This window comes from Pungitius pungitius, chromosome 3, assembly GCF_949316345.1.
Source record: "Pungitius pungitius chromosome 3, fPunPun2.1, whole genome shotgun sequence".
Taxonomy (NCBI): Eukaryota; Metazoa; Chordata; class Actinopteri; order Perciformes; family Gasterosteidae; genus Pungitius; species Pungitius pungitius.
In genome coordinates this window covers 21,242,549-21,261,850 of record NC_084902.1, presented here as the reverse complement: position 1 = coordinate 21,261,850, position 19,302 = coordinate 21,242,549, and the positions used below count along the sequence as shown (strand labels likewise).

Here is a 19,302-nt window from a genome sequence, read left to right as displayed (position 1 = left end):
GTACCTGCAGTATCATACACTCACGTGTAAATGTGATTTTGTGAGGTTTCAAAAATAAAGCTCTCTGGAGCTAATGCTTATACAATATTCAAGTTCATAGTTTGATATTTATATTGTAGTTCATAGTAAAGTTAATAAAAAGTTCATAGAATTAACATTGGAGAAGGTCAGACTATTTCCTTCAGAAAGACCCTTGGTTAGCTAGCTCATTTAAAATATCTTAAACTTAAACTTTTTTGACCCTGCCTCTTAAAAGAATCGGAATCGAAAATCGCTGGGAACCGGAATCGAAACTCGGAATCGGAATCGTTCAAATTCAAACCATACCCAACCCTATTTAACACTGTGTGTTCTTGAATCTGCTTGCTCCAAAAGAGGAGAAATATCCTTTAGGGTGCCCTGTTGGCCCCCACCGTTTTCCCCGCATTCATACAGTCACCCTCCACATCTGTCCACCGCTCAGTGACACCTTAGTTTCTCAAAACCCTTCTTTGTTTAAACAAGGATTTGTTTTAGTCTTCTCTCATATTTGTTTTAAAGAATGCTTGTGCATCTCTTATCTCTGACCTTGAGTCTCTGTAGAAACATTTCACTGGACATTACCAATTCTTATTTTTGTAATGATTTTCCTGAAAACTTTGCACATGTGTGTTTGAGTGAAAGCTTTTGTTGTGCTTCCAATTGCTGTACTATGTCCACGAGAGCCTTTTGCTGCTCAGATGTGTGTGTGAGTTTGCATGCGTGCAGTTAGTGCAGAAAGTGTTCTTCATTGCAGGCGGTGGTGTGTGTGTTCCATCTCTCTTATTATGTGAGATCTCTGCATGGATTAATACCGTCTCCCCTTCACATGCAGCCTCCTTCTGTGCCGACGAAGAACCCCTCTTTTTCCAATTTCCCCGAGGTCTGGCGATTCCCCATATGTCAATAGTGTTGTTTCCCCCGTTCTTCTGCCCCGACCAAATACTTTCCCTTCTCTACTTTAATTTTTATCCAACACGAAAACCACGCGGAACAATGTTCCTCCAGGTCTTTGGTTTGTTTACGGATTTTATGCTTCCCCAATCAACCGGCCTTTTATTTAAATTTAGCTTCTAGATCTTTCTTCTCCTTTCTCAATATCTGTGTCAGCGACACTCTGTCTGTTAAACAAAGCCTTTCTACTCCAACATGTTTCTTCTTCTCGGTGGCATCTCCCCTCACCGCTAACAACAATTGGTCATTCATCATTTTCCGTCATCTGTTTCCCAGTCAAATTCACCTTCCATTTTAATACAGTCACCCAGGTCATTAATCGTCTCTCGGTTACGTATGTAACCTTCGTTCCCTGAAGGGAACGAGATACTGCGTAAAGACGCTGTGGGAACGCCCCTGCGTGACCGCGTCATGAAACGTGTGAAATCTTCACACATGGAACGGGAACGGGGGAAGACAGAAAGCCTGCAGCACAAAAGGCCCGACCGTAGCGGACGGGATCTTAGGAATGTACCCGGGGGAAGGAAGAAGAACGCCTTCACCATACCGGGTGCAAATTCCAAGCACGATGGGGCCACCGAGAGGGCTTGCATATCTCTAAGTCTCTTGAGGGAAGAAATAGCGAGCAGGAAGAGGGTCTTAAGAGCCACAACCTTCACTGCAACCTCCGGCATGGGCTCGAAGGGAGCACAGGAGAGACCCTCTAGTACGATGGCCAAGTCCCACGGGACTCTAGTGCTGGCTGCTGGCCTTAGCCTCAGGGTGCCACAAAAACGCTCCTGCAGGAACTCCAGTACTGAACCGACTGGGCAGTTAACTGGGTCCAGCTGTCGTTGCCCACACCAAGTGGCAAAGCAGCTTCCATCTACCGGCGTACGCCTTCCTCGTGGCGGGGGCTCTGGAGTGGCGGATGGTCTCCACGACTTCGGTCAAGAGACCGGCTCCTAGGAAGCGGGTCCCCTCGAGGGCCACGCTGACGGTTTCCATAGCTTGAGGCGAGGGTAAACAATGGACCCCGACGCCTGAGACAGCAGGTCCACCCCGATGGGGGTCTCCAACGGAGGGCCTGCGAGGAGCGACAAAAGGTCCGCGAACCATCTAGGGCCGGACAGAGTGGGGCTACAAGCAGTAGGCCACCGTCCTGACGGACCCTCACCAGAATTCCCCGGGAGCAGAGCAACCGGGGAAAAGGCGTACAAACATGACCTCGGCCATGCCTGCACCTGCACTGCATCCTGCCCCGCGGCAGGATGCGCAAGGGAGAAACACAGAGGACAGTGAGTAGTCTCTCTGAAGGCAAACAGGTCTACCTCGGTAAGACCGCCTTTCCACAGGAGCTCCACCACATCGGGGTGGAGTCCAGTCCCCGGGCCTCGGCCCCTGTCTCGACAGGGCGTCTTCCCCCCCCATATGGCCAGAGCCTGCAGGCAACGCCGAGTGACCTTGATCAGACGGCGCTGGTTTCCCCTCTGGGAGAACCCCTTGGCCCTGAGCCACCACTGCAACGGTCTCAAGTGTAAGGGGCCGCAAAGGATCACGTAGGATGCTGCTGCCAGGAGACCTAACAGTCTCTAAAACTGTTTCACAGTGAGTGGCTGGCCTAGCTTGTCTTGCTTGAAGTAGCCGCTGTAGTAGCCCGACTCTCTGTCTGGAGGGAGAACTCGTTCCGAGGCTCCCATCTGCAGCAGGGTCTGTATTTCTTGCTCCGATATCCGCGCCTGCTGGGGGTCTACCAAAGTGGTACCAAAATTGAGGGGGCCGCCACCTGAACTGTGTGGCGTAGCCTCCGTCGATTGTGCGCAGGACCCATTGAGATACATACCTCGTATGCAGGTAGGAAGCCGCCTGCACTGCCGCCGAGCCAGGGCCGCTACCGCGGCCGGCATGCTAGCATAGCCATGTCACTTAGCCTCCGCCACTGACGAATACAAAGCTGCACGTGGGTTGTAAACGCGAGCGGAGACCGGCTTTCCTAGGACGCCGACACCTCAGCGTGGACGTCCGGGAAGAAAGGCAAGCATCGGCGCGGAGGTACTCTACGGGAAGGCAGAAACCGTTCATGCAGCTTACCGGAAGCAGCAGGCTGTTGTTTTTAGTGCCGGATCCTGGATCCCTTGGACTTAGCCGATTCCCACCTAACATCCAGTACTCCGGAGTACTTTCCATGAACCGTATTCAATTTACAGTTTTTCTCGATTGCTTACACACATTTTCTACAAGCATGCCTCAAACTCTCAGAACTCTACACACAAATCAAAAAACACACACACAATGGGGAAAACCCCCCAATACTCCTGCAAAATGAAACTTTACATTCAAAACAATGTAATTTCTTCTCAAAATTGTATTTTGTTTTCAAATGACACACACAAACCATCAAATGAATAGACTTTTATAAGAACCAGTTGAACACTGATGTGCTCAATGTAAAACACTATGATGAATGGAAAACAATTCTCCATTCATCATAATGACTTTGACCGTTTTTTTGTTCAGTGTTACACTTACTACAGACAGTACATACATACGTGTGTTGTAAAATATTTTAGAATATTGTTTTTATACTCAGAACACACAAATAGATGGTAACAAATATATTTTATTTTCCCCGCGAAAACAATGCACACAGTGTACATCCCAACCAACACAAAGTTGTAAAAATCTATGCTGCATCCTTCTGTTCCGGTCTGTTCTACAGCGCCTCATCCACATCACAAGCAATGTTTTCCCTGGCCAAGCAGTGAGGGAAATATATCGCTTAGCATGTCGAATCCAGCCATGAAAAGCATCAACTGCTATATCTCCACATGTGTCTTCAATAGCTTAGAGAAGGGGGATATGCGTTTGTGGATTTCGGTCACACACTTTCCATCTCCAGGCAGAAAAGAATTCCTCCATAGCTTTGGTCAACCAAAGTGGCTTGGATCTCATCAGAGTTTACGGTCCTTGGCCTTCCTCCCCCCGTCCCCCTCCTCTTACTCTCACTCCTCTGGCTCTATTTCTAATGTTGGCATCCATTGCTCTAAAACAGAAGAGCTCACCTGTTGCCCTTTTATGCTAAAGCTCTGATCCCTAATTGTAACACAGTGTGACAGGTGTTTTCTCATGTGACGAGTCAGTGTGCATAGTAGGGCAATTGACTTTAGAAGACTGCACAGAATTGTGTGTAGTGTTTTGAAAAAAGTGTGTTTTAGAACTGCATTTTGAGTGTAAAGCAAGAATTGTGCTTGTTCTTTAGCAGAATTGGTTCAGGGGGTTGGTGGATGAGTTACATGTTGTGGTCATTGTGTGTCAAGTACCAGTATTTGTGTGTAAACAATCGAGAAAAACTGTAATAAGCCAAACATCCAGTATTCAGAAGTACCTTCCGTAAACCATATGCAATTTAATTTATTAAGCCAAACATCCAGTGCTAAAAGACACCTTCCATAAACCGCACTAAATTCGTGCCTGATTTCGTGCAAGTCCAAGCTAAATTCCTCCAGGATAACCTGAATAACCTGAATAAGGCCTAATCCCTTATCCTGGTTTCGTGCAATACCCCGTAGGTTTCTAAACATTACCAATCTCATGTTGTCAACAAACTGAAGAGGTATTGAAAATGACAACCAGTGAACAGCTGTGATGATCTGTTAGGACGGATTCTTCTCTGAATTGATGACATTTGACATTGTGCATAAGAACCTTTTAATTTTCTGCACTGATTGGGAAAACAACTGTAAAAACATAACCCACTTCTGCAGATAGGGACATAATTTTGAGAAGAAATGTACAAAAAGATTCCTTTACTACCAAAATAATGTTTAAACACAAGAAAATAAAACCTTTTGTTGGATGTAAATATTGGATTTAATATTGATTTAAATGTGGCTTTATTAGAAATGGCATTCAGTCAGTCAGTTGCAGAGGAGGAATTGATGCTCAATAAAACTCAAAGGAAGTTCAGATGGAAAGAAAATATAAAGAAAAGAAAATATAAGGTTTATGCATGAGTGGATCTGCAGATAATAGTATAATAAAGGGACTAAACAGTGATCTGAAGCAGTCACAATGGCAGTCTCTCATGTAGGCCAGATTCCATTTGTTACCTGGATTTGGGTTAGACTTGTCTGCAGTATATAGAAAATAACAGGATACAACTAAAAGTGTGTCTGTACCACATGGCTTTCTCCAGAATATTGGTGTCATATTTACCAGACCAGAAACAATGGCAGCAAACGAAATCAAAAGTGGAAAGCCGCTGCTTGTTAATTATTTTGCTAAAGTGGTAGACAAAATTACGGATGCTAATATATATGTTTAAGACTTACATTACACCAACTATAAACTATCCTGTGATCTGAAGACATATTTTCTCCTGATCAAGTCTTATTAATGGCATTGGTCACTATGTTCACAATGTTTAGATCAATGTCCACCACTGCTGTTAACAGAAGCTGATCAAATTTAGTAACAAAAAAAAGACCACAGTCTTATTATTTGGATTAAACTTCCACTTAAATTTGATCCTATTTAGATAATTGGCCACCTGACCACCTCAAAACATTTTGGGTATCATAGTTAAAATGTTCCACACACAAAAATGAAGGTCAATGACACATTGAACAGGGCTAATGAAATATGATTGATTTCATGATGGGAAAGGAACCAGTGCATTCCACATTAAAACAAATAGTTGCCTTTTAAGAAACGTGGCAAGAAGATTTCATACGTATTCACCAGTATACATAATATTTTACAAAATCTGTAGAGGCTTGGAGCATTACAAAGCTTAAAAAGCCAAGGACAACAATAGGGAAATGGGGATTCGTGTCCTTTTTTTGTCATATGAAAAAAGTGGTCCATTGGGCTTAGTATGGAACCAAACCACCACGCAAACCATCACTTGCTTGTCCCTTCTCTTTGTTCAAATGTTTTTACTACCGTATCTTTACATTTCAATCTTTTTTGGATTAGTATTTCTTTTCACATTTCTAAGTCCATTCTATTCACATTACAAATTACTGCCTTTTTGTACAGGAAGATATTTTCATTTGTCTTCACAGAAGGGACTGGACTGACAACACAAAGAGAGTTCGTTGATCATGCTAAAACAGTCCCTCGAGTTTGGTGTGGACTGTGGGAAATGTGTTTTAAAATGTACGCTTTTAAGACCATTGTTAACATCTAACGTTGTAGACGATAGCAATACATTACTGTTCCTAGACACATCACTCATTCCTGTGATAACATAAACTTGTCTATCTTCTTCCATCTGCTCCAATGTCAGGCTCCTTCTCGTCAACGATCATAGGGTTCACTGTGCTGGTTAATCAAACCTCTGTCTGCTGTTGTGAGTCAGTTATGATGGTCACGCCTCGACAAAGCTCATCCATACCATCAAAGTTACTGCCACGTTTTGAATCATCCAGGCTGCAGTGGGCAAACATGTCAGAGGCTGAAGATGCACCAACAGACAGTTGCACATCAGTGTCCCCATTTCCTGGGGTGATACCATTTATTGAAGAACTGAAGTCCCTGTGGGGGGCCTCTCCAACAGGGAGCTGATGGGGAGGCAGGTATTGGCTGGGGTGGAAGTGTGGCAGGGCATGCTGATGCCCGGTGCTGCCAGAGCCCACGGTGCTTTCTTTGGAGGCGGGTGTGTTGGTGGGAAGTGGCATGTAGAGTTCAGCATAGTCCTCACCTGTGGGCAGTGGAGATGACAGCTGGTCTTGGCTCAAGAACTCTTCTTCATGTGAAGGGGGGTAATCACTGTCAATGTCATAGCCTCCCAGGTAGTAATCTGACTCTAGTTCACGTGAGCTTCCTCCAAGTCGGGGGGCTGTGCCTGCGACATCTATGCCGGGACCTGCCTCGTAGCCTGGCACCTCTTCAATGTCCGACAGCCTGGTGCTTGGCATCCAGTCTGATGTGTCCCAGTGATATGCTGGACAGTATAAGGGGGGTGGTTAATAACAATTCAGACAGTGAAATAATAAGACAAAACACATTGGTCCCCTACATTCTAGAGCTTTGCAGCAATACAAATATCAACAATTCAAAAGATTTAAAGGTCAGGTGTATGGCACAACATGTTCAGAAAAACATCTTTGGTCTTCAAAAGGGTGTGTCATGCACAATAGCAGCCTGTGTAGGTGTCACAACATGCTGAGGTTCGTGAAGACAGCACAAAAGCCATGTCGATGGGCACAAAAAACACAGCAACATGGGTGTTAACGGGATATATATATATATATATATATATATATATGTAATAGCTAAAACATTATCCTATTGGTGAATTTAGAAAAGTGATTTAAAAAAACATGTCAATGGATTGATGGTTCCATTTTTGGAAGGCATAAAATAACAGTGAGGACTTTCTGCCATGGGGAGTCAGATGAGAAGATGGTCAAAGGGTTCATTTGAAAGAAAAACAACCTAGGTACAACTAATGCATGTCAAATTTACCATCACGAGGTTCCACTCAAATGAATCTTGTAACGTTTTTTATACCATAAAGAATATGCAACTGAAAAACTTATGTTCAGACTTCAAAAAAACAACCAATTATAATTGGTTAAAATTGCTTACATTTAATTGTCCCACTTTTGCAAAGACTCTTTGGACGATAAACAACCAACAGATTGCCAAAAACAAATAAATACAGAGTTGCAAATGGTTTTCTGGCGTTGATGAAAACTAACATTATGTTAGAAAGGCCAGAAAGTAATTTCTGGAGTTTGAAGTCGTACATTGCAAACATTGGATGTCTCCACCAAGAACAACATTGTACTATTTTGTATTGATCTGCAATGGGCCTCTGTTGCCAAAAGTGCTCAACACCTTAGAAAAATACCAACTATCCATTGACATACATTCACAGCAAAATTCTTAGAGTTCATTTTCCAGCAAAAGTGTTGAAGTGCAGAGTTTTGAAATCACACTGCAAACTCTTACAGAGTCAATTGTACGAAGGAGTTGGAGTCATTATCCAGTGTCAAGATCAGATTCATTTGCAACAGTAGAGTTAAACTAACTGTTTGATATGTTTGAAATGTAACTGTACAGTATCACACTTCTTGGTATAGAGCTTAACTCTATATACTGAGGTGCATGGATTGGAGAGGGTGTGCTGGGAACCACGAGGTTGGTGGTTCGAACCCTGGCTGCTCCATGTCCCATGTCAAAGTGTCCCTGAGCAATAATCCTATGCCCGAATTGCTCCCTTGGCTAAAATGTAAACACCATGCGTTAAAAATGCAATGTATGTTACTTTAGCTAAATGACGTTGTATTTAACAAAGAGCAGATTTATTTTTGACTCTTATTTCAAGTTCAATTGTTAACACTTTGTTGAGTGTTGATTTAACACTGACAAGATTAGGACAATATAAACACCATCTCAGAGTTGAAATTGAATCTCACAGTCAATTTAACTCTGAAATGTGCTGTGTACATGCAGTGTCCCATTGCAAAGATCTTCTGACCAAAAGGACAGTGTACCAACAACTTTGAAGCTTAATTTAACTCGAGGTAGGTATATACAGTACCAGTCGAAGGTTTGGACACATCTTCTCATACAATTCAATGAGAACGTGTGTCCAAACTTGACTTGTACTGTATAAGGGCAAACGGTGAGTGAAGCAATGATTAATTAAACAAAAAGACATATGCATGAAAGCAGAACACAAACCATGGTAACACTGAGCCTGTGAAAACTTCATCACGCAACAACTGGTACAGTACCATCACTGAGCTGAAAATAAAAATCCAAAGTGAGATGATAGGATGCAGCAAGGGTGGGATCAGAGTGACAGCCTTCGGACTACTAATGAGGGGCAAACAAGCTGTTGGAGGTGTGGTAAATCACATTAAATCAACCATATGCATGTAACCCTCCAATCCAGACACGGATGAGCCGCGGAATAATTTAATGACGAAGAACAGTGCACAGATGGGTACACACAGAAAAAGAAAGATACAGGGAGTAGACAAAATAGTGTCGGTCAGGATAGTCTAATACTGAGATGAAAAGTTCTGAATCCAGATTTAATTTTTACGCTGACTATTCATTAAAAATGTCTGACTGTTTTCATGCTACCGGTGGTAGGGCAGGGTGGATCCATTGATCTGGGTTTCTGTTTACTTGGAGTAGTTGCAGGTGCAGCTAATGTGAAAATTGGGGGCGGTCATTTTCATTGCAGAATGGTGGGTGGAATGATTAAAGATGCCCTGCAGAGTTTTCAGTAAAACTCAAAGACGTGTTTATTATTTAGGTCAAAGAAATCTTTAGAAACAATTTTTCTTTCTCATAGGAGGAACGTCTCCGGTTACGTATGTAACCCTGGTTCCCTGAGGGGAACGAGACGCTGCGTGAAAACGCTGTGGGAACGCTCCTGCGTGACCGCTCCTGCGTGACCGCCCCTGCGTGACCGCGTCATGAAGCACGTGTGAAATCCATCCAATGGTGAGCTGGTACGTCATAGGCAGGCGACGTCAGGACCAGAAAGCTATAAACAGCCCCGAAACACAAGCCCATTCATCTCTGAACGGCCGTATCAAGTGCCACGGGCATGCTGGGAGAATGGCATAAACACGCAGCGTCCGACGTCAGGAAAGGGGGAGGACAGAAGGCCTGCAGCACGATAGGCCCGACCGAACTGGACGGAGCCTTAGGAATATAGCCGGGGGAAGGCAGTAGAAACGCCTTTACCATACCGGGTGCAAATTCCAAGCACGAAGGTGCCACCGGGAGGGCTTGCAGATCTCCAATTCTTTTGAGGGAAGAAATGGCAAGCAGGAAGATGGTCTTAAGAGCCACATATTTCACTGCGACCTGGGCAGTGGGCTCGAACGGAGCACCGGAGAGACCCTCTAGCACGATGGCCAGGTCCCAAGACGGTACTCTTGTGCGGGCTGCTGGCCTCAGCCTCAGAGTGCCACGAAGGAAGCGAGATACCAGTGGGTGTCTCCCCAAAGAACGCCCATTCAGTGGGGCATGGGTCGCCGACAAGGCCGCCACGTATACTTTGATCGTGGACGGGGATAAACCTGTGGAGAATCGTTCCTGCAGGAACTCCAGTACTGAAACCACGGGGAAGTTAACTGGGTCTAGCTTCCGTTTTCCACACCAAGTGGAAAAGAGCCTCCACCTACCGGCGTACAACTTCCTTATAGCAGGGGCTCTTGAGTGGAGGATGGTCTCAACGACCTCGGTCGAGAGACCAGATTCTAAGAGGCGGGCCCCCTCAGAGGCCACGCCCATATTCTCCATAGCTCCGGGCGGGGGTGAATGATGGACGTTATCCCTAAGGTTTCTTCCCTTTTTTTCCCCATTGAAGGGTTTTTTTCATATTTTGGGGAGTTTTTCCTGGGCCGATGTGAGGGTTTCGGGACAGAGGATGTTACATGTGTACAGACTGTAAAGCCCTCTGAGGCAAATTTGTAATATGCGATTTTGGGCTATACAAAATAAAATGAATTGAATTGAACTGGTGATGATGTTGCCACAGCCCCCAGGCAGAGCGACCACTCATGATCGCTCCCCAGCCCGTGAGGGAAGCGCCTGTCGTGAGTAGGGTTGGGTATCGTTTGAATTTGAACGATTCCGATTCCGATTCCTTGTTTCGATTCCGGTTCCCAGCGATTCTCGATCAAACTATGAACTTGAATATTGTATAAACATGATAAATTATGAATATATTTTAACAGGGGTACACTTTCCTCCAGAGAGCTTTATTTTTGAAACCTCACAAAAACACATTTACACGTGAGGGTATGATACTGCAGGTACTTAAACGTTACCTTGCTCCCACTGATGGACGAACCCTTGGAATCAGAGGAATAGGCAGCGCGTCAAACACGGGGCACACGTAGGGGGCGCGCAACTCTCCCAACCTCAAATCAGGGACACTTTCGCTGACGGGGGACTGCTGGCGGTCGACGCGGGGAGTGCTAGCACAATCTTTTTTTTTTCTTTGCAGCGCCAGCCTCACTGCTCATTTTAACAGATAGGACAGCTCCGCTCGGGCCACCCGGCACCCGCGCGCGCACTGGTCTGATGCGTCACAAATTCACAACAACCGGGAGTTTTTTGCAGAGTTTTCGGTTTGTTTCGAAAAAAGTGTAACCACACTTTGGACCGCCGACGCACGCTATCCATGTTGGATCGCGCTGTTACGCCAACACTTCCGGTGGACGCTTCTTCGTTGGTGTTCAGCGGTTTCTATTTCTGGTCGGCGCCGGCGGACTGAGAATCGGAACTAGGAATCGAATCGAACATTTGAACGATATCGGGTAAATCGCAAAGCTAGTTCCGATTCCAATCGATTCTCGATACCCAACCCTAGTCGTGAGTGTGACTCGACGACAGATCGCTCCTACCACCGGCTCCTAGGATAGAAACCAAGGGTCCCTCCATATAGCCAGAGCCCGCAGGCACCTCCGTGTGACCTTGATCGGACGCCATTGGTTTCCCCTCTGGGAGAACCCTTTGGTTCTGAGCCACCACTGGAAAGGTCTCAAATACAGCGGGCCGCACGGGATCACGCTGGATGCCGCTGCCAGCAGACCCAACAGTCTCTGAAACTGCTTGACAGTGAGTGACTGGCCTAGCTTGGCCTGCTTGTTTGCAGAGAGGATCGAAGCTACTGGAGCGGGAGACAAGCGTCTCCGCATCGTGGTCGAATCCCAGATCACGGCCTGGAAGGTGGTCCTTTGCAGCGGATACAGTACACTTTTCTTGGCGTTGAGTCTCAGCCCCAGACAGTTGATGGGCAAGCACAACATCTCGATGTTGAACCGCCAGTTGCTCGAACGGAGCTAAAATCAAACAGTCGCTCGAACGGAGCTAAAGTCAACCAGTCGTCGATGTAGTTTAGAATGCGGATGCCCTGGAGATGCAATGGCGCCAGAGCTGCGTCCATGCATTTGGTAAACGTACGGGGCGAGAGGGCTAGGCCGAACGGAAGAACCCGGTACTCAACTTCGCGACTGCGCGATTCAGCCGGCGTAGATCCAGTGTCGGTCACAAACCCCCATCCTTCTTTGGAGTACCGGCTGTAATAGCCTGACTCCCTGCAGGGAGCTAGAACTCGTTCTATAGCTCCCCTTTGCAGCAGAGCCCGCACCTCCTGCTCCATTAGCAAAGCCTGCTGGGGGTCTACCACTGTGGGTAGAACCCCTCTGGATCGAGGCGGCCGCATCTTGAACTGCATGGCGTAGCCCCTGTCGATCATACGCAGGACCCATTGAGATACATTGGGGAGGGCTCGCCACTCTCCCAGAAACTCTCTTAAGGGTACCAGCCTCTCGAGACTGGTCTCTGGAACTCTCGGGTCTGCAGACACAGTGCCCTGTAATAGCACACTGGCAGGGAAACACTGGTCTAGTAGCGCCGGGACCCTCCTCGGAGGGAGCGAGCGGCCCTCGCGCTCGCTGGGGCCGTGCCCCGAGATGATGGCGGGGAAACCAACCTGACCCCTGGAGAGTACCGGGAGGATGCGGGCACCGGGTAGTGCAGTGCAGCCCCGTCCCTCCTGGTGGGGATCACCCTCCGGGCCCTGGTGACCATGGCGCCAGGGCCGCTTCGACGATGCCTTCTTGGCGGCAGCGTCCGTCCTCAGACCAGCCCTACCGCGTGAAGACACAGTCTGAGACGCTTGGACTAGCGCCATCGTATGCAGGCATGAGGCCGCCTGCCCTGCCGCCGAATAAGCTTTCTTATTTTCTAGTCCTCAAAGGCTTGGTGGGCAATGCCGACGACTTAAACGGCGCAGCCGCGGGAGATAAATGGCTCGCCAGTACCTCTTCCGCGACCGGCATGCTCGAGCATGGGCGTGTGTTTCGGGGCTGTTTATAGCTTCCTGGTCCTGGCGTCGTCCGCCTATGACGTACCAGCTCGCCATTGGATGGATTTCACACGTGCTTCATGACGCGGCCACGCAGGCGCATTCCCATAGCGTTTTCACGCAGCTCGAGTTCCCTGATAGGATAGAGAAGCACATTATTTCACTGTTTACGTCAATGTTTAGCAGCTACAGGAGTAGTTCTTTCCCCTGATTTCTCAACTTATTACTGCCACCTGTAGACAGTGAAATAATATGAAACCAAATGTTTTAAGGGGAAATGCTGTCATTAGAAGACATCTCCACAAAAAGCTCAGCAGCAATACACTGAAAATTGGATTGATACATCTTGTTCTAACATGCACTGATCTACCAACGTCTTGATCATTAGGCCCTTGTGACGGCTGGGTTAAACAATGCGTTTAACACATGCACAGATAAAAATAGATAAAAACAGATAAAAACAGTATAAACCAACACAAACTATGCAAAACTATATTTAGGCGTTGAATGCAAGTAATTGATCCATCTTTTTAAGCAGTATTTAAAACGTTAATTCTGTTCATTGGTGAAGTTATTTTCATGGGTGATTGGTATTTTGTCTACTCGCTGCAGATAGAAAAAGAGAAAAAGATTTGGTGAGTTGGAGGAAATTTAGGGAGGTAGGTAGGTGGGTGGATAGGTAGGGGGTGTTGTGGTAGTCACCTCTGTTGTTGGTTTGACCGTAGTCCATAACAGACACTGTCAGACGGAAGAAATACATAAAACAGAGCTCTTTAGTATGGAGGTCCTGTGGGAATTTGGGTGAGTGTGTTAATTGATTTTGTTTTGTTAATGTCTGCCATCATAGCTCACCTTTCCTCCCTACCAAATGAAAACTGACACAGAAGTAAAAGTTCTGACTACAACCCTCCTGATCTCGTGGGCACTGTAGTTATCATAAAGATTGGAAATCTGTGTGTGCAACAGCCACCTCTAGAATCTCAATTTTTTCAATTATGTTCCCATGGATTTTGTCGCTCAAATGGACCTACAGCCAATCTGTGTATGTTTGTGTCCAACATATGAGAATGAGAATAATACATGAAAACCTTTCTGTGCCATGGATGGTTAACCATGTGCCACCATGTGGAGCTTAGCGTCAGCAGGCTTTAATAAAGACCACTCACCTGAGGGAATGGAGTAAAACTTGTCAGTGAAATAAACTAAAAAGGTCATCAGTATACAGTATGTCATGATCCTGGCGTCCCTCATCCTTCCATCCCCTGTCTCCCTCTTGTGGTAACCTTCAGGCAAACACTTTCTGTCCATTCTTTTCTCCCCTCATTATCCCTCACAGCTGATTCCCCTTTCGTCCTTATCATTGTCTCACCTGAAACCTTTTCCACCTGATTTTGTCAGCTTCTTATTCCCTCCTTCTAGCCTAGTCTTGTTGTCAGATTATTCCATGAGCTCTCATGCGAGACGTCAGCACTCTTGCCTTGCCTTGCCTTGCCTTGCCCTGTCCTGTCCTGTCCTGCATGTTAGTTGACTGTGCCTGTCCGCAGAGTTCCGGATCGGCGCGTGCCTCCGGCAGCTCGCCTTCTTCGTTTCCTTCGCTGGACCCGGCTGGTAGTGAGCACCCCGGGATCCCTGACCACTGTCCTCGTCGGAGTTATCGTTACGTCCTTAAGATCCAGGTTTTCTGACTGTTTCTGTTGTGGCTCTGTTTTACGCCCGTGGACTTTGAGTTATATTATTATTGAGGACTAATTTCCTTTGTTTATTATTATAGAGACTCTTGATTGCATCTTGCTCCTGGTCCTCCATCATTCACAACCTAACAGTATATGCTTAGAGCTAATGGAGTTAACGGTTAACTAACTACTGACTTTGGGAAAGGGAAAAAAATAAATGATTTGTTAAAATAAATTTTGGTGATCTTTGTGCCCAGGAGGGTTCACTTTTTTAAATAAACAGTATGTTACAAACAGTAAGTGTTTTTTGTTTTAGCATATAACTGCAGACACCTCTGATGACCAGACTGAGACAAGAGAAGAGTGAAGGGAAAGACACAAAGGGGATAAGACATGGTACCTTCACTTTCGATTGTGTCGACTGCATCATTGACCAGTCGAATGACGGTCACTATGGAGGCTTGCGGGTGGAGAAAAGGAGATAAGTTTTGAATTACAGTCATTCAAAGTGAGAAATCCTCTCCATGGAGTTAGTTCGCCCACACCTGTGGCACTGGTTGTAACTGTCCACTACTTATCCTGTCTGCGTAAGGGATACCTGATGATTTTGAAGTCTGGGGCCAGTTTGCATATGTATGGAGATACTTGAGGTTGAAATAAATCATCAAACAATATGGCCAAACGAAAAAAGGACCTTCACAAAAAAACAACCAAGAAGAAAACAATACACTAAAAACCAAGAACACAACTTTTTGTCATTTAGAGTGAAGACACTAGTGACACCAGTTAGACTTCAACAAGCCAGTGTTTCCACAATGTTTATAACTTAAGGGGGGGTGGTGCTGGGCTGGTGTGAGTGCAACATGCGCAGACATATTTACGCTGTTAATTGCGCAAGTAATCATAGTAGGAAAGTGTGTATTTTAGACAATTTTTTTTCTAAAACCCACAAATTGTATTTTTTAGAACCCCAAGGGGTGCAACATGTTGTGCAACAAGTAGTAGCGCAACAACTAGTGACTCTTCCTGCTGTCCTTGTGCACTTTGCTGAGCTCTCAACACTCCATCATTTGACGACCGTGTTTGAAGTGCCAGCAATCCTGGCGTCCTGGCGAAATGTCAGCCGATTGGCTGACATTTCGCCAGGACGCTTTCCAGTGACACAGTGGTGGTACTCTTCCAACTGTATGCTGCACATGGTAGATGTATTACTGTATTATAAGTATTGCATTATTATATACTGTCTAGTGTATTAGATGTTGAAATGGAAGTAGCCTACCAGCCAGTTTGGCCTAGAAGTGCGTAAAGTAGTCTGTTTGCCACTCTCCATCCTTCTGTTTGACACGTGGAGGATGTTGCACCACTGTTTGTTTTACTTTAATTTAAAAAACTCTCTCGATATTCAGTTACTGTCTTGCTCTCTCCTGTCTAACTGAGTGCATCTAGCAGCGGGTTTTTTTCCGGGGTCAACTTCGTTTACTTCCAGCATACCGGAAGACCGGAAGTAAACAAAGTTGCGTTAACTGCGTTAAAATACGTTACAGCATTAATCTCAGCCATATTAACTGCATAAATTAATGTGTTAGCTTTGACAGCCATCATTTTCATTTCATAATGATCATACTAAAATAATGAGTCAAATGGTTTGCAAATAAAAATCTACTGAAAACCGAATGATGCAGGGAAAATTAAACATAAAATCAAATCAGTTACAGGACATAAGACACGACCACTAGCACCACATTGTGAACAGGTCCACACCTCTTTTTTAACTAAACCCACGCGGAAAGGATTATAACGATGCTGTCGTGATTGGCAGGGTTTACATTTGTGGGAAAACCTTTCTGTGTTTGAGAATGCATTATTACATTAATTTGCAGCAATAACAGCAAGTCGATAATACATCAATGTGACATTGAATCATTCAATGTACTATGTGTCTTTCAGTCAGTCCTTAGCCAAGTATTATGCTGCTTTGTTCTGTTGAATAAAAATGTTATATTGTCCTCCAAATTTGGTTTTACCATATCTACCATTTAGATTATGAATGTGTGGTCAAGTAAGGAAGTAAATCTGTGTCATCAGGTTTTGAAAGCAAAAGGTGATGGAATTTCTAGCACTGAATATTTATGCCTTGAAATGATGTATATAAAGGTTTTTCAACATTAAAATACTTCAAAATATTCAACCGCAAAAAAATCAACCGCAAAAAATTCAACCACCACATCCGGGACCTCAAGGCAGAGCAATCAATTCCAGATTAAAGAGTGTGCGTCAGGCAAAAGGAGCGAGCACCCAATACAACTTTGGCTTGTCAGCAGCATGGTGACCGGATTTTAGCCATGTCCAATAATAACGGGGCTTTAACTCTGTACGCCATCAGTGTGGCAACGTATGAAGAAATACATAGAAGAACATATAATGTTCACCCTGAACCAAAACGTTTTCTTGCCACTGACGATATACCATTTTTTTACAAGTATATAAATCAGCAAACTATTCTACAAGCTTGGTTATTTTGCTCGACAGGGTTCGAATCCAGGTTGTGGCGAACTTTTAATAAATGTTGTCTTATGTATTTCTTTTGCAGTTGAATTATTTGCGGTTGAATTCTTTGCAATATTTTAACGTTGAAAAACATTCAGATATCGCAATTTCAATGTTTGCCTAAATATTTTCAGGGAACTTCTGGCATTGATCAGAAGTTGGAATTAAATCTAAGTTTAAGGGAGTCTCTGGATAAGGAAGAATTATATAAGAATTTAAAAGAAGCAATTAGAGCTGCAATCTCAATTACACAAGATATTAATTGTTTTTCTCACAAATGTATATCCACGCAGTCGGAAGGATGACACAGGTTTTGCATGCATACTAATGAGTGCAACTTTCAGACGGAAAAAAAGAGACACCCCGTGGAACCAAATAATTGACAAGCAAACAAATACTCTAAAAATAACCACATTCATGTGCAAACTGAGGTATTTTGGGAACCCTGAACCATTCTTGCTGCAGGTGCAAAGCGTGTGTCTTACCATTATCGTCACAAGCGTCAGACTGGAATGAGCTCAGTGATTGGACCTCAGAGTTACTGCTTTTGTTGCTCCCAGAGAAACACGTTACTTCCTCTGCCATGTGAACCATCTCACCTGATTGGAGAGGGAGAGGTCAGGGCGTAAGAGGCCAGACACCAACTACTTACTATTTTATTATTAGTTTATTCATTTTTTTTATTATGCTATTATTAGTGCCAATTAAATGAATTATTCATGTCACGTAGGTTGGCTATGTTTTAATGTTTGTCGTTCTATACACAGGACATCTATCATACTTCGGTCCACCCTGGGGTGGAGGGGGCATTTCCGATGCGGTGGTCCTGGAATGTATGCTACAGATTGTTGAGATTGTTGTTGATGAGGCAAATTTGTGATGTGTGATTATTACAAATAAAATTAAGTTGAAGTAAATTATTATAATTAAGCATTAATCTCAGGAAGTCTAAGGTGGTAAAGAAAATATATAAATTAACAAAAAACAAAACACTGAGAATTTACGGAAGGACTCAGGAAAAGTGTAAGAATCTCATTTATATCACACTATCCAATCTACAAAAAGAAGTCATTAAAACCTGAGTGTATATATATATATATATATATATATCAGCACAACGTTATTTTGGCATTCATATCTTGTAATAAATACAATTTATCATTGTTAATTGTACTAGAAATTATTACTCACAACAGAAAAGCACCGTGATATGGAAATCATTCAATATGGCTCAATACAGCCCCCTGCTCTGCTTTTGCTATTTGGAAAGCTACGGAATTCGTAAGTTTAAATGTTTTTTTGATTTATATAATTGTTATCACATTCATTCAAATGCATATGGCCAGAATATGTGCCACAGAAGACACAACAAACTGTCCCTACTGCATATTGACACAAACTTGAGATCAAAGTTTTTTGCCTCACAGGCACAAATGAAATTACTTAGTTAATTCTAACGTATTCTAAATGTAAATTCTCACTTAAGCAGTTAGTAGTAAGAAGCAAACACACAAACTCACCCTCAGCATCCCATGGACTCTTGCACACGGAGTCACAGTCTGAGCGACAAGGTGACACTGGCGGCAGGTTGGGGGCCACGCTACACACCACTACCCCCCTCCTTGTGGTTCCTGACAAGATCCTTGGTGACTCCGGGTGAAAAGTACTCATCTCGGTATGCTCCAGACGACGCCCATCCACCAACTTCTCCAGCGTGGACCGCGGGTCTCCTTGGAAACAGGGTGTGTATGCCATAGGCCTCACAGGGACCTGTGGAGGTCCCATCATCCCACCGCCTCCCACTACAATGGCCCCATGCCCTGGCTCGGTGTACAGGTTGAGAGGGTCACCTGGTGTGCAGTGTAGGGTCTTAAACTTAATGCCGTTGGCCTTGTTGAGGAGCGCTGCAGTGGCTGGGTCCTGGACCAGAGACAGGTTGTTGCGAGAGTAGTTCTTTTGGAAAACCTTCTTACGGAATGCGATGAAGAGGATGATGAGGGTGATGATGACCAAAAGCACAACAGCGATTCCGATCAGCTCCTCTTTACCAACCACAGTGTGACCGGCCTGCATGTCCGGGACGACAACAGGTCGCAGTCCGCAGCGTTGGCCTACAAAGCCCGCCGTGCAGTTACAGTAGAAGGAACCATAAGTGTTGACGCAGACGCCACTATTGTCACACTCGCCGTCTGAATTGCCTTGGTCACATTCGTTCACATCTTCCTCACAGCTGCAATATGGAGGAGCGAAAGAGAGAGGAGAAATACTATTAAGCTCACG

The 19,302-nt window shown here is 44.8% G+C and overlaps 1 protein-coding gene across 1 annotated transcript in view; it reads right to left on the bottom strand.

Moving 5' to 3' along the window:
- Nucleotides 1-4,642: 4,642 nt before the first annotated feature.
- Nucleotides 4,643-19,302, bottom strand: part of fat3a (FAT atypical cadherin 3a) — a 70,337-nt gene continuing 55,677 nt past the window's right edge. The window contains exons 23-27 of the mRNA XM_062561313.1: nucleotides 18,543-19,252; nucleotides 17,508-17,621; nucleotides 14,876-14,935; nucleotides 13,505-13,540; nucleotides 4,643-6,898 (exon numbers count right to left, since the gene is read on the bottom strand). Coding sequence (XP_062417297.1) covers nucleotides 6,285-6,898; nucleotides 13,505-13,540; nucleotides 14,876-14,935; nucleotides 17,508-17,621; nucleotides 18,543-19,252 — 1,534 coding nt within the window. The 3' untranslated portion in view covers nucleotides 4,643-6,284. The remainder of the gene's footprint in view (nucleotides 6,899-13,504; nucleotides 13,541-14,875; nucleotides 14,936-17,507; nucleotides 17,622-18,542; nucleotides 19,253-19,302) is intronic.